The sequence below is a fragment of the Myotis brandtii genome, unplaced genomic scaffold (genome assembly GCF_000412655.1).
Source record: "Myotis brandtii unplaced genomic scaffold, ASM41265v1 scaffold621, whole genome shotgun sequence".
Taxonomy (NCBI): domain Eukaryota; kingdom Metazoa; phylum Chordata; class Mammalia; order Chiroptera; family Vespertilionidae; genus Myotis; species Myotis brandtii.
This window is the reverse complement of record NW_005370372.1, coordinates 4,173,515-4,189,516: the sequence shown is the minus strand read 5'-3', so window position 1 is coordinate 4,189,516 and position 16,002 is coordinate 4,173,515. Positions and strand designations below refer to the sequence as shown.

Below are 16,002 nucleotides of genomic sequence, written 5' to 3'. Positions count from 1 at the left end.
CCCCAATTGGCCCTGCTCTGAGCCTGACCAGGGGCTGCACTTAGGGATTGGGCCTGCCCTCTGCCACCCGGGAGCAGGCCTAAGCCAGCAGGTCGTTATCTCCCGAAGGGTCCCAGACTGTGAGAGGGCACAGGCCGGGCTGGGAGACCCCCCTCCCCCGCCCCCCGAGTGCACAAATTTTTGTGCACCGGGCCTCTAGTAATAGAATAATATGCAAATTGGTGGGGACGCCATCACGTAATGACCCATCAGCAGGTTGTGTCCCTGCTCCTTGCGCCAGCCCGGAGACATGAGGCTCATGTCCCCAACCCCGGCAAAGGGCCCTGTGATGTGAGGCTCAAGTTCCTGCTCCCTGCACCAGCCCGGAGACATGAGGCTCGTGTCCCCAACCCTGGCAACGGGCCCTGGGACGTGAGGCTCAAGTTCCTGCTCCCTGCACCAGCCCAGGGACATGAGGCTCGTGTCCCCAACCCCGGGACGTGAGGCTCGAGTCCCCGCCCCCTGCGCCGGCCCAGGGACTTGAGGCTCGCGTCCCCAACCTCGGCAATGGGCCCAGGGAATGGGAGGCTCATGTCCCTGCCCCCCTGCACCGGCCCGGGGGTCCGCAGGCATGGAGAGGCCCCTCCACCATGGGCCCGGCCAAGGGTCCACAGGCGTGCGGAGGTTCACAGGCTTCCGCTGCAGCCCGGCCCAGGGGCAGGGCCATGGCGGGGCCTCCATGAGCCTGTGCCGGAGTCCGCAGGCCTCCCCCAGCTCTGGCCTACCTCTTTGGGGCAATCCATCAAGGAGCCCCGGATGGATGGGCGGGGCCTACCTCTTTGGGGTGATGGATCACGGGGCTCCCACACTGTGACAGGGCACAGGCCATGCTGGGGGACCCCCCTCCCCCCCATGCCACTAGTTTTAAAATAACAAGATAGATTTATATGTTCTGACATGTAAAGATGTCAAAGATACAGTATTGAAACAAACTATCTGCCAAACAATAATATACTTCTATGCTGTTTGGATATTTTTTACAATGGGTATGTATTTATGTATTACTTATAAAATTAAGGCTGTGTGTGTGTGTGTGTGTGTGTGTGTGTTACTATTTGCACATAAGTTGGATGGAATAAACTGTTGACTTGTAGGAGAATTATGTGGGACTTTCACTCTCTAAATTTTCTTTTCTTGTGGGTTTTTTAAAAAATATGGAATGCTTCATGAATTTTCATGTCATCCTTGAGCAAGGGAACTGCTAATCATCTTTGTATCATTCCAATTTTAGTATATGTGCTGCCCAAGTGAGCACTGTTATTTTTTTCTTTTTGATGAAACTTTGTTTCACCTTCTCTATCAGCTCTAAGCAAAGAAATGACAGTTCACACTGGCTCTCCAACCTTCTCATGGCTGCACTTCCTGTTAGATTTTTGGTATATTAGCTTTTTAAATCTTTTTAAAAAGTTATACATGTATACAGGTCAGAGGATTGAACAGTGCTTCAAAACTTGTTCTTAAAAAGCTCTCCGCACCCTGGCCAGTGTGGTTCAGTTGGTTGGAGTGTGGTACCACACACAAAAAGGCCATGGGTTTGATTCCCAGTCAGGGCATATACCCAGGTTTCGGGGTAAGTCAGGGTGCCTATAGGAGGCATCCGATCGATGTCTCTTTCTCTCTCTCCCCACCCACTTTCTCTCTAAAATAAATAAAAAACATATCCTCAGATAAGGATTAAAAAAATAAATAAATAGGCTTTCCTCCACCCCAACTCGTTATTACCAGCTCCCCAGAGACAATCACTTTCAATTCTTCTAGCTGATGTTTTGTCACATACTTTTATAACTCTAAGTAACATACTTAGGTTGCTACTCCTGGAATTTTCAATTTTATCAGGAAAGAGTGTTGGATTTTGTCAAATGCCTTTTCTGCATCATTTGATATGATTATGTGATTTTTGTCTCTCAATTTATTTATGTGATGTATCATGTTTATTGATTTGCTGATATTGTATCAGCCTTGCATCCCTGGAATAAATCCCACTTGGTCATGGTGTATGATCTTTCTAATGGAGCGGTTCTCAACCTGTGGGTCGAGACCCCTTTGGGGGTCGAACGACCCTTTCACAGGGGTCGCCTAAGACCATCGGAAAACACATATATAATTACATATTGTTTTTGTGATTAATCACTATGCTTTAATTATGTTCAATTTGTAACAATGAAAATACATCCTGCATATCAGATATTTACATTACGATTCATAACAGTAGCAAAATTACAGTTATGAAGTAGCAACGAAAATAATTTTATGGTTGGGGGTCACCACAACATGAGGAACTGTATTAAAGGGTCGCGGCATTAGGAAGGTTGAGAACCACTGTTCTAATGTAATGCTGGATCTGATTTGCTAGAATTTTATTGAGGATTTTAGAATTTTCAATTTAAAGTGTAATCTATTGATTTCCAAGAGCTGTAGGTCAGGACCATCTCTTCCTCATCCAGCCATATTCTTCCAAGTCCCTGATCCTTCCAGTTTAGCTTATAATTCTGATTGGATCAATACAGTCTACTATAAGCACTGTTCAATGCCCTTTTTGCTTTTCCTTGGAGCTAACAATTTTTTTCCTTGGCTTACTATTATCATGAACTCTCCCCCAAACCTGCTCTGTAACTCTCTTCTCAAACAATGCAAAAATTGGGTATTTCTCAATGTCAGCTACTTGAAAAAAAATTTCTGAAACCTCCTAATGTGCTCCAGTCTGGCCTGGTTGCTTCCAGGGGCACAGCTGTCTTTTAGGGTTTCCACAGCACCCAGGATTCCCTTCATCTCTCTTATGTTGGAGCTCCTAAGCCTTTCTGGGTTTACTTCCCCATTTTGAGAATGGAGGCATAGGAGACTGTGAAAACCTCAAAATGTCTCAATTTCACTCTCATAATGAATTAACAGTCTAGCTAGATATCACATTCTAGAACAGTTGGATGATATTTTCCAATTTTAAAATTTAAAGGAATTTGAAGGCATTGCTTTACAGTCTTGTAGCTTCCAATACTGCTTAAAAGTCCAGAGCCATTCTATCTTGTTCCTTTGTGTGAACCCATTTTTTCTCTCCACAAACTTGCAGCGTCTCCTTTATCCTCAGTGTCTTTGAAATTTCTTGCTGCAGCATCTAAGGTGTGGGTTTATTTCCATCCATTGTTCTGGACAGTTGGTGGGGACTTTTTCAATTTGGAAAACCATCTCTTTCAAAGCTGGGAATTTTTCTTTCTTTGTGTAAAATTTACTTTTTTATTATTTTTATTTTTCAATTATAGTTGACAGTTTCAGCTGTAGCTGGAAATTTTTGTTGAATTATTTTGTTGCTAATTCCCTTCTTTTTGGTTCTGTTATTCTTTTTTTCTGGTATTCCCGATGTCTGGAAATTGGACTTTCATCCTTCCATTTTCTTATTCGTTCCCTATTTTCTTTTTTTGCCTTTTTGCTTTATTTTCTGAGATGTGCAGTCAATGTTATATACTAACACTGTTATGATCTTTTAATTTGTATTACACACACACACACACACACACACACACACACACACACGCCCGGTGCACGAAATTCGGGAGTGGGGGGGGTCCCCTCAGCCCAGCCTGCACCCTCTCCAATCCGGTACCTCTTGGGGGATGTCCGACTGCCAGTTTAGGCCCAATCCCAGGGCCTAAATTGGCAGTCACTGCACATCCCCCACCGGCCTGGTTGTCCCTAACTGCCCCTCCTGTCGGCCTGGTCACCCCTACCTGCCCCCTGCTGGCCTGTTCGCCCCTCACGGCCTGCTGTTCAGTCATTTGGTCATCCCTCACTAACCCCCCTGCTGGCCTGGTCACCCCACGCAGCCTGCTTGTTCAGTCCTTTGGTTGTCCCTCACTAACCCCCCTGCTAGCCTGGTCACCCCACACAGCCTGCTTGTTCAGTCCTTTGGTTGTTCCTCACTAACCCCCCTGCTGGCCTGGTTGTAGGCAGCCATCTTGTGAGGGCATGAGAGTTAATTTGCATATTACCTCTTTATTATATAGGATATGTATTTATACACACACACACACACACTTGTTATTGATCCTTACCCAAGGATATTTTTCCATTAATTTTTAGAGAGAGTGGAAGGGAGGGGGAGAGAGAAAAACACTGATGTGAAAGAGACACATTGATTGGTTGCCTCCTGCATGTGGCCTCGAGCCTGCAACTGAGGTACATGCCCTTGACCAGAATCAAACCCTGGACCCTTCACTCTGCAGGCTGATGCTCTATCCACTGAGCCAAACCAACTAGGGCTATTAAATTTTTAATTTTGAATAGCTCCTTCCTATCCTTTTTTTAAAAATAAGCATTGTACTTTTGTGTCATAGATGCATTCACTTTAACTCTCTTAGGATTATATAAGTCTGTATGTACTTAAACACTCTTTTTCCCCCTCTCTGCATGGTCTCTGTTGTCTCAAAATTTATTTTTTCTGGCTTTTTCCCCTTTGGTCTCTGTATATTAGAGGCTTTTCTCAAATGTCTTGTGGTTCTTGGCTGTCCATTTATATTAAAGTGGAACACTCAGAAGGGAACTGAAAGTTTGGTGCATTCAGGTAGCGTTTGCTGACTATGCACCTCCAAGTAGGATGATTTCTTTGGGTCATTTCAATGGGAAATTTCTTGGATGGTCCCAAAAGTCTCCCTATAAAACTCTTCCAATATCCCACCCTGAGGGTTTAATCCTGGATGTCAGCATTATTTTGGGAGAGAAGTTAGGGAAGAAGGATGGTGATCTCAACATCTGGATATCAACTCTTACTTATTCCCTTATTTTCAGCATGGGAAATTGTGCCTGGTGCTCATGTTCAGAAACCCTCTTGTTCATCCTCTCCAGAAAATGTTTTGGTCCTCTACCAGGGCTGGGAGAGGCAGAGAACAGAAATGGGGGGAAGCAATGAAGAGGGTAGTGCCTTAAAGGCCTCTTTAAAAGCTGTTCCACATTGCCCAGCCAGCGAGCGTGACCTATGAACCAGGAGGTCATGGTTCGATTCCCAGTCAGGGCACATGTGCAGGAGGCAGCTGATCAATGATTCTCTCTCATCATTGATGTTTCTTTTTTTTTTTTTAAATATATTTTATTGAATTTTTTTTTTACAGAGAGGAAGGGAGAGGAATAGAGAGTTAGAAATATCGATGAGAGAGAAACATCCATCAGCTGCCTCTTGCACACCCCCCACTGGGGATGTGCCCGCAACCAAGGCACATGCCCCTGACCGGAATCGAACCCGGGACCCTTCAGTCCGCAGGCCGACGCTCCATCCAGTGAGCCAAACCAGCTAGGCCATCATTGATGTTTCTATGTCTCTCTCTCCCTCTCCCCTCCTCGCTGAAATCAATAAAAATATAAAACATAGAAAATAAATAAAAGCTGTTTCACAAATCCTAGTTTAGCCTGACCTTTACCCCATCTCCAAAGATACCTGAAATCTCTGGTACTAATTCCTGAGTCCTGAATGTGGTTGGGTGGAGTGAAAATCAGGTTTTTGCTCAGCTTTCCCCAGTATCAATTTTGGATGCAGCTTTCTAAATCGGTCATCATCTAGCCACTTGCTTTCAGGCTTCCAAAATCTAGTTGCTGTTGTCTCCTTGTCCATTTGTTTGAAAGTTCCTTCACTCTGGTTTTAGTAGGATTTAGGGGGAGATGGGGTAAACACATGTTCAATCCGTTAAACCCGTCATTATTCACACTTTTTTAAAAAATTTTTTTAATGAATAAGAATACATGTTCACTTCAGAAAATTCTGCAAACTACCGAGAAATGTGATTTTGGTATGGTTGCATCCATTATTTTTTCCCTTTTGTTTACATCACTGACTTCATGTTGTATTGACATTTTCCAATTCTACATCATTAACTTTCCCATCAAAATTTCCAATAGGCTTTAGCAATCCCCACCTTAAGCAAACAACTATGGAACTATGAACATTCTCAATTTTCTAGACTTTTCCTCCTTGGTATACCGCTGGGTCTAGCTCAGGGCTGGCTTTGCAGCCCCCCTTGTAAGGGAGAAGACACATGGACAGACAGGTTATGGGCGTGTTTTGGGCTCTGGTAACTGCAGATTCTCAGAACAACTCTGCTATCCAGAGGCCAGGGCCTCTGGTTTCACACAGAGGTGTGAGATCAAGGCCAACCCTGAAGCACAGTTCCCATGCGCTCCCCACCTCCCTCCCGGTCAGGCTCCAAGTGGCTAGAGATGGTTAGTGGGACAAATGGCACATTCCAGCCATACAAGGCAGCCTCTGTGAGGCTGCAACTTCCCACAGAAGCTCCAGCCATGGATGTGCATGTGCCAGAACAAACTGCCCAGAGCACAGTAGGTGGGGTTCTTTGCTTTTCAATTCTGGCCCCAGTCTGTAGGAGGCCCACCTGTGAAAAGGGTATGACAAGTGGACAGAGGAAGGGGAGCGATACTCTCATTCCAGCCCTTGCAACTAGATGCTAGAAGAGCAGCACCTTGACCACAAGACCACACTGGAACATCCAAATCACCTCTCCCATACACTCATTCTTGGCCTCACAAGTCTTTTTCCTTATTTCTTCTACTCTGAATCTCTCTATTTCCACACAGCCCTTGTTTTTGGATGTAACCAAACATTTCATATATATACTTACTTTCCTCCAAGCAAAAGATCACTCTGTCACATGCCACACTTTGCCCCAACCCCCCATTCTCATCTACTTTTAAATTCATCTTTGTTGTCTGCCGGATTAATTCAGGAAAAGCCACTCCCTTTGATTCAAATCTCCAGGCAAATCTTGAGAGAGTAATGACACTATTTTCTCTGAGACATGCCAGCACTTATTTTTCCACAGGGTCTGTCATTTCCATAAGTGACCTTTGCTCTTAGTCCATGGGGATGACATCCCTTCATGTTTCATCTTTGGAGCCAGTTTATAGGTCCTAGAATCAATGACATTTCCTCAAAATAAAACCTGACTGTTGGCCCCAATGAGATTACCTTCCAAGATCACCAATGACGGCTGGCCACGAAGGACAAGGACCTGCTTCCACTGAAGACCTTCAAGGTAAGTCATGCAAGTCCAAAGGTAATTCCAAACTAGAAGCTCCCAAAGTGAACTACACACCATGAAAGCACCACAGAGTAAGTGCGCAAGCTACCGAATGCCCAGTGTGGAAAGGACGAGCCCCACAGAATGACAACAGCTGGTGTTTACTGGGCCATCACTACATGCCAGTCACCACACAGGCCCTACCTATTAGTACCAATCGTATTTAATAGATGAAGAAATGAGGCCTCCAAAAAGGCCGAGTAACTAAACTCATACTGCTGATAAGCAGACAAACTGGAATTTAAACAAAGGCAGCCAGACACTTGAGCCACATGGCCAGTCCTCTCTGCTGCCTCCATCTAATGCCCTGTATAGACACTGCCCTGCACACTGGAGGATGTTTCAGGTAAAGCCACGTCTGTCCCTAGTCCACTGACCAGCTACAGGATCTGAATGTGGCCCTTCTCCAGGGAGCTCTAGCATGTATGAGCACCCTGACAAGTGACCATCTTTCTTTCAGTTCTTGTTTTGTTTCCTGTAGACTGAGGTGACACTTAGTTATGACAAAATTCCCTGAGACAAGGAACCCAACAGCAGACCTACTTATCAGCCTGGTGATCAAGGAGACCCCAGCACCTGCAGATGGACCTCCTTCCTGCAGGCAGCTGGCTAACATATCTGACCAGGGTTTACACTGGATTATAACTCTGAAAGATCGAGAAGGCAGATCTCTGGGCTGCCTGGCAGCCACTCACCAGCACTGGGGTCTGCAGGCGGTTCGCCCTCCTCTGAGTCTTCTTGCTCCTGCATGGTTGGCCTCTCCCCACGCTCCATCTGTGACATGAGGTCTGGTTTAGAAATTGCATAGTCTGGGAAGAGGGAAGGAAAGAAGGTATAATATGGGGTGAGGTTGCACTGGATGCTGCCAATGTGTCACCTGTGTGAGTGTGATACCATGGCAGCTTCCCTAATTTGCAGCTAACAATGCTGAAAAAGAAATGAGCCAAGTTTCCAGCCCTTTTCTTGGGGCCCACTGTGTGTGTACATGTGCACATGGATGTGTGTGTTAGCCATGTACTATGTCCTCCCATGCGGGGTCCGGCAGTAGGGCTCTACCTGCCACCAACGAAAACTGGCTCTTTTGTCACTGTCACACCTGTTGTTCAGGTTTTTCATGACAAAGGCACAAGATATTTAAGTTTTTATAAAGTACAAAACTATCCTGATAAACTCTAGAAGCCATAACATAAAATACTGATAAATTTCCTTATATTAAAAAGGCTTAAAGTTATTTGGAAATAAAGTTAAAAGATGAAGAAACATGGAGGAAATATCATTATACACACACATTTGCCATATGTAAAGCAAATGGCTAATATCCATAATTATATATAAAAAGTCTCTACAATTAGTGAAAAATAAAAAAGCAAAGATAATAGGTAATTCATAGAAGAATGCAAATGGCCAGTAAACACATGAAATGATAAACAAGTTCACCAATCATCAAAGAAATACAAATTAAGATAATGAGGTGTCATTTTTCACCCATCAGAAAAGACAAATATTTATTTTTTTTATTTTTTTATTTTTTTTAGAAAAGACAAATATTTAAAATAGAAGAACATCAGTAGGGCCAGGGTGTGGAGAAAAGGCATTCTCACACACCATTGCATAAACATACAGGGCCTCTGGAGGGCACTATAGCAGTGACCATGATATTATTGTAAATGTGCACCCTCTTTACTCCAAAACCCACTTCTAGGAATCTGTGCCAGTGAAATACTTCTAAGTGCACAGACACACAGAGATGTTTTATGGCAACACTCTAACAGGGAGAAGACAGAATCCAGTGGTTGCCCATTAAATGCCCAGTGTTCATCTCCCCAAGCAAGCCTATGTGTGTTGACATGAAAAGCTGTCTGTGACCTGCCATTAGGTGAAATGAGTGAAGGATCCCATTGGTGCAAACCACAAACTGCATGTGCATAAGTGCAAGCATCGTGTGTTATGTCTGCATGTGCACAAAAAATATGGAAAACTGCCCTGACTGGTTTGACTCAGTGGATAGAGCGTTGGCCTGCGGACTCAGGGTCCCAGGTTCGATTCCGGTCAAGGGCAAGTACCTTGGTTGCGGGCACATACCCAGTAGGGAGTGTGCAGGAGGCAGCTGATCGATGTTTCTATCTCTCTATCCCTCTTCCTCTCCCTTCCTCTCTGTAAAAAATCAATAAAATATATTTTAAAAAAATATGGGAAACCACGCAGGCCAGTGGGTTTGAGGTGGTTACCTCTGGGGAGTGGTACTGGTGCGAGGGTGGGGGATGCTCTTTATTATATAAATCTAAATTGCTGATTTTTCACAATTACGTATGTACTTTAATAAGAAAAAACAAATTAAAAAGAGAAAAGTTATCCTATGAAGAGATGTGTATGAAATTACCAACTCTAGCAAGAATCAACATTTCGATACAACAGTGTGTTTAATATTTTTAAACTTTTTTGTGTGCCCAAAAAGTTCTCCATATCAGAGAAAAGAATACACATAAAACTATAGTTGTCTTAGGTTTTCATCTTTCAATATTCTTATTTAATGATATTCTTACTTAATGAAGACAACAATAATCCCTAGACTTTGGGGTAAGAGGGAGCTCAGTGAAACTGACTTCCTGGTGGGGACCTAGGACCGCCCTGGGTCACAGCCCCTCTCTACATAGGGGGATGGGAACCTAGGGGACATAAGCCAACAGATGACAGTGTTTGGTCACCTGAACAGTAAAACAGGAGTGCTCACCTCTGTTCCTAACTCCCTTATTGAGGATGAGGAGGATTAAGTAATATGATTCTTGTAAAGCACCTTACATTTGCTTAATAACAGTTTGCTGGACAAACTAATTTTAAAATATACATGTAGGGCCCATGGGGAAAATAATACAAGGTGAGAGACCCGAGATCCGAGTCTGCCTTCTCCCCTTGCCCCAGTGCCTTTTCCAGGACCACTTCATGAGCTGTCCTGATCTGGGATGTACTGATATACTTAAGTATATGAGCACCGGTTTTTCTAATCTCTTGTGTTCTCTAACATTCAGTTTCCCTTGTTCTCAACTACTGATAGTACTGGAGTTCAGAACTCCCAATGGTTCCAAATGAACCTCAAGCTTGTGTCAAGGCAGCCCCGGCGAGTGAAGCCCTCTCCTTACCCATGGAAACCAGAGACTCGTAGTTGCCCCTCATCACGTTCTTGTATAGCTCCTTCTGCCACTCGGACAGGTTCCCCCACTCCTGCTCCGAGAAATGGACGGCGACATCATCAAATGTGACAGGGACCTGAAACCACAGGACAAGCTCAGCTGGGACCCACTGGAGGGTTGTCACAGGTCCTCGGCTGCCAAATCCCAAGGAAGCAAATGGCTGCAACCCCCTGGCCTGGTTCAAGCACCTCTTCTTAGGTCCAGAGTGGGAAAGGCCCAAAAGCATGGCCCTGGGATGTGACCAAGGGGTCTAGCCAGGCTTGGGCCACTGTTCTGACACCACAGAGTAAGGACTTTATCTTGTCTGGTTCTTTTCCTCTCAACAGGATAGCTCTCACTGCTGTAAAGCCTGGTGTGCAGACCAGCAGCAAGAGCTAGGGAACTTGCTAGAAATGCAGGCTCTCAGGCCCCACTGTAAGCACACTAATCAGATTCTGCTTTTAGTAAGCAACCCAGGTGATTCACATACACAATAAAATTGGACAAGTGCTGGCCTCAAGAATATAGTCCAAGTTCTTTCCTAAAGGCTGGGAAAGGCGGCAGCAGCACAAAAGACTGGAAAGAAATCTGGTCCACATTCAGATTCTTACAGAATCTTCTGGAAAATAATATTAAAACCTAATGTTTGCCCTAGCTGGTTTGGCTCAGTGGATGGAGCACTGGCAAGCGGATCGAAGGGTCCCAGGTTCAATTCTGGTCAAGGGCAATATGCCCGTGTTGCGGGCTCAATCCCCAGTAGGGGGCGTGCAGGAGGCAGCCGATCAATGATTCTCTCATCATTGATGTTTCTCTCTCTCTCTCTCCCCCTCCCTTCCTCTCTGAAATCAATAAAAAAAATTTTTTTAAAAACCAAAAACCTAATGTTCTCTAGTGTTTTTAGGCTCCTTCTTGAAATCATATTATTACTGGCATTAACATGATTTATAAGTCAACTGATAAAAATGTTGAGTTCAGCCTAGCTGTGTGTGGCTCAGCTAGTTAGTGCACCAGGGGGTTGAGGTGCGATTCCTGGTCTGGACACATGCCTAGGTTGCAGATTTGATTCCCGGGTGGGGGCAAGTATGGGAGGCAACCAATTGATGCTCCTCTCTCTAAAATTCAGTGAAAACATAACCTCACACGAGGATTGAGAGAAAAAACAAAAAACATTGAGCCCAACCAAGCCCCATACTACTTCCCGAGTTCTCCCTCCCCAGTGGTGAATGGCTAATTCACACTCACGAGGACTAACTACATCTCTATACCTGGGCCTTTGCTCTGTGTTCTCATCCTCTCAGACATCATGGACTGAACGCCCTTCTAAATCAACACTTCCTGATCACTAGGACCTTCCTCTGATCTATTAACCTATGCTTTTATCAACAGGAGAAATAATTTAAGGGTGGTGTGTCCTGTTCTTAATAAAGCGATGCTGACAACCAACCAGGTATCATTATATTTTTTTCTTCTCAACCATCACTTTCCCCTTCTTTTACATTTAACTACATTCCTAAAACATATTCTAATTCAGATCACTCCTTGGGAGCCCCAGTTGGGACAGGGTTACCTTGGGAACTTCTCCATTGTTGCCTGGGGGCAGCCGCAGGATCCAAAAATTCCTGTTTTTCAGCAGGTTCTCCATGTTCTCCAGCCGCCTCTGCAGCAGCCCGTACTCCTGCAGCAGGGTCCCCAGCACAACCCATTTGCTCTCCAAGTGGTTTGCAAACTCCACAGCCGTCTTCTCACAGTCAGCTATCTTTTTCTCATTTGTCCCCGTCCGTCCCTCCAGCGTCAGTAGCCGCATGGCCTGGGCCTCTAGTTTCCTCTCCACCGCTTGGACAGCAGCCCACACAGCCAAGCGGGTGATCTCCGCCGTTGGGAGTGGCGTGTCCTTCTGGGCTGCAGAAGAGATGTGGAAGGGGGTTTCCTTTTGGGAAACTGGGCTCTGGAGCAAGGGGTCCATGTCAGCCTCGGGAACTGTGGGGGAGAGGGGGAGGGGGTCTTTCTCAGGAACTTCAGGGGAGTGGAGTGAGGCTTCCTGGTGGTGGGTGGAGTGAGAGAGAAGTGAGATTTCTTGTTCAGCAGCACATGGGGGTGGATACCGGGTCTCTTCCTGGGAAGTCAGGGGACCCTGGAGCTGTGTCTCTTGCTCAGAGGCTGCAGGGTACAGGAGTGAGGGTGCCTTCTGGAGGATGTGCGGCATGCGGCTGGAGGTCTCTTGCTTGGGAGTGAGGGGTAAGGAGCCTTGCCGGGGAACAGAGGGAGACAAAGAAGGCATTTCTTTGGGGGGAAGAACACGGGACTGGAACAGGGCTTCTCGGGGGAGTCCAGCAGGGGCCTGCCGTGGCGTTTCTTCTGGCAGGACATTGGGGAATGACAGAGGCGATGAGCGCTGGGTCTCCATGTCCAGCTGTTGGACCTGTTCAAGGAAAGGGCAGGAGTAAAGGCCAGTCTACAGCTAGCAAAATAAATGCCAAAGATACACACATTAATAGGGCACTGACAGCAATGTGTTCTGTGGATATGAATCTTCCTGAAAACCTAGCACTCATTCAGACATCAATTACAAAACCATTAACAACAAATAGAAGATGGTTATGCCACCTTCTTCTCTTCATAGAGCCAGTTCCTTTTTCACAATATACTTTTCATGGGTACCATCTTAGGAGTTGTAGTGTTGGAGAGGAGAAAGGGTACTGGTCTTGAATTAGAACACGTGGCTCTCAGGCCTGTCCACACCTATTTCTGCCAATGTCTTTCTGGCCCAGTCATTTTACCCCTCTGTTCTCAGTGTCCTCATCCATCAAATGCGACACATCCTGCTACCTCACTGAGTTGAGCATTCTTTAATAAAATAAAACCCTGGAAAACGACAGAGCAGAATTTTGTCAATGCCAGACATGGTTCCTATGCCCAGACTCCCAGCAAGGTGGGAGGTGATCTCAGGTGGGGCCAGTGCTGTCAACTGACCTACCTCACAGGTAAGTCATCTGGCCCCCTGCTTCTACTCGAATTGTCAATGGTGCCCATGTTCTTTTTCCCACTTTGTCCAATAGTGAAGACACACAATGACCTTAAGTTTTACCGACCATTTGATAAAAGCTGAATTGTTGACTTACCAATAAAATTCTTTAGAGTTTTATGGTGTGGGTTGGCTTTGACATGTTACATGGACACAGCCCCTACTGGAGGCTGAATGGCCTTCTGGACATTCCAAGCTGACTTCTGCTCTAAGCAAGGAGACTGGCAGAGGCATGGCATTTCAACACTCCTAGGGAGGTCCCTTGGGCAGATGGTCTACTTCATGGTCTGGGTTCCTCCCTATGGTTTGTGAGGTGGGAAACGAGGAAGAGACCTGCCAGGGCTGGAAGCAGAGCTAAAGTCTGCCAGTTTTGTTATGCATGTCAAGATTGGAGGGGATGAGAACCCAAATAAAGACCGATTCCTTTTGGGATTTCAATTAGTCATACTCTCCCTGTTCCCCACCTTGACACATCCATGTTGAGAGAATTCTTTTGTCATCAGGGATGTGAAGCCAACATCTGCATGATGAGTTCCCCATTTACCTATCCAGACAACCAATAGCTTTACTGAAACTGAACAGAATCTCTCCTATAACGTTTGCCCATTTCCTCATCAGCTTCCTTCAATGAATCTACCAAATGCCAATTACTATGCACCAAATACTAGGGATCTTTAAAGTAATTGAAATCCCCATTTTCTTTGTTTGAAAATTAACATATCCCTTGTATCCAGTCTGAGATATAGTACGTGCTTAATAAATGGCTGGTGAATGAATAAATAGTATAAACTGTTGAGTTATGAAAAAAATTATTAAGGTAAATAAAGTTCCTTCAGTCTTGTATCAAAGGTCATCTAAACCTATTTATACTTCTATTACCATCTTTCTTTTCTCTGTTCATTCATTCACTTATGAGTCGATTAACTAAGACACTATCACATTTGTAAGCCAAGGATGAAAGGCGTAAGACTTTATTCTGGCAAGAGAATTCGGAGGTAGTATGATACAACAGCTCTATAGCTAACCAGACAGACATGACAGCTATTTGTCGGGAGATGCCTAACGATTACTCCACATTTATGTTCATGAATTGTGTTAAACATTTTAAAAGGTTATCTCATTGAATCTTCAGGAAACCCTATGAAACAGGGACTACTAGAATTGTTACCCACTCTTTGCACATGAAGACCCTGAGGCAGAAGAGCCTAAGTAATTGCCCAAGGTCACAAAAATGATCTGGCTCCGGGGCCCGGGTCTCAGTTCACACTAGGTCACCCCCAGGCCTTATCTATCAACAGAGGCAGCTGGTTAGTGCTCTGAATCCTTTTCACCTCTGCGATTCAGAAGCTTGGAGGTTAAACAAAGATCTCTGGGAGGTTCTATGGTGGGGGAGGTGGATGGCCCTTCTGGAAAAGACATTGCCATTTAAAGCTGGGGTCAGGGATCCCTTTGAAAACCTAATGAAAGTTGCGGATTCTCCCCCTCAAAAAATGCACATGGGCACATACACAAAATTCTGCAAAAACTTTCAAGGGGTTCACAGACCCCTAAAGCTGAGGGCCCGTCAACAACTAAGCCACCTCTCAACTCTTCACTCTTCCCAGGTGAGGGCAAGACTGGACGGCCCTCTGGGACCGGAACCTCAGACACAGGGAAAGTGACTAGGGTAATGCAACACAATAGGCACATTATGGCCCCATCCTCTGAGGGGATTAGGGCATTTGCCTACAAGTAGTAGGAAGAAGGGAAAATCCCCTGGGGGCCAAGTTAGTCTCCCTGAGTAATTCAGGGGTTTAACCAAAACAATGAAAACAAGCCCAGTACAGTAAATAAATCCAGCAGAGTAAGACATCTTTACCAACCAGTCTAATCAGAGCTCAAAGGAAAACACCATTTCTTTGCTTTCTATTATTAGACTGTCTCTCTCCATTTCCGGATTTGGAAGACTATGGAGGGATGAGGGGGCCACAGGAGCATGTCCCCTCCAATGCCCCCAAATAAAGCCCCCTTGCTATCTTCCTATAATGGCTTTATATTACCTTAAGCAGAGAGAAGTGGCCCAAGAGAGGGATGTAAATATTACCTCTAAGATTAATAGGCTGTATTCTCCAACTGCAGGGGAGACAGAATTCTTCTGGACTGTATTGTATGGGATTTAACTGTCCCTCCCTACCCCATGTCTCCGGAGTGAATGGGGTCTTTAGGATTCATGGCATGTTAGCAGAAACATACATAACCTTACATGTCTGATTTATAAAGAAAGCTGTGCCGTTGTGATGCACCCAGAATTATATGGGGCCCTGCAGACCTAAGCCTGGAGGTAGACATTTTTAAATCCTCATTTTATATTATTTTTTACAAAGAGTTTGTTATCATCATTTAAGAACCGAGAGGCTCTTTAGAAAGCCATATATCCTGACCCCTTCCTGTGCACAACGGGAAACTGAGGCTCGGAGGCACACAGGCGCCCATGCAGCGATCCCCCCAGAGCCGCTGCCGCACCTCCAAGAGCAGGTCTGCGGGGAGGTTTCCGGGCAGATCGTGGTGACTGGCCGCCGGAAGAGTCACATCAGCCCCCCAACCCTTAGGAGCTCGCGCCCCAGACCCCATCCGTCTAGACACCCGAAGTTCGTCCCGGGCCCTCCATACGCAGAGGCTGGAGGCCAAGACGCCGAGCCCGAGGGGCACAACACCGCCTCCC

The 16,002-nt window shown here is 45.5% G+C and overlaps 1 protein-coding gene across 3 annotated transcripts in view; it reads right to left on the bottom strand.

Annotated features, from left to right (window-relative positions):
- Positions 1–16,002, bottom strand: part of ZNF777 (zinc finger protein 777) — a 49,924-nt gene that overhangs the window by 14,687 nt on the left and 19,235 nt on the right. The window contains exons 1-4 of one of the 3 annotated variants that reach the window (XM_014528188.1): positions 15,385–15,406; positions 11,847–12,698; positions 10,250–10,376; positions 7,808–7,921 (exon numbers count right to left, since the gene is read on the bottom strand). In XM_014528188.1, coding sequence (XP_014383674.1) covers positions 7,808–7,921; positions 10,250–10,376; positions 11,847–12,683 — 1,078 coding nt within the window. In that variant the 5' untranslated portion in view covers positions 12,684–12,698; positions 15,385–15,406. Of the gene's footprint in view, positions 1–7,807; positions 7,922–10,249; positions 10,377–11,846; positions 12,699–13,398; positions 15,344–15,384; positions 15,407–16,002 lie in introns of those variants that run through there. The other 2 variants (XM_005880042.2, XM_014528187.1) reach the window with 2 other exon arrangements.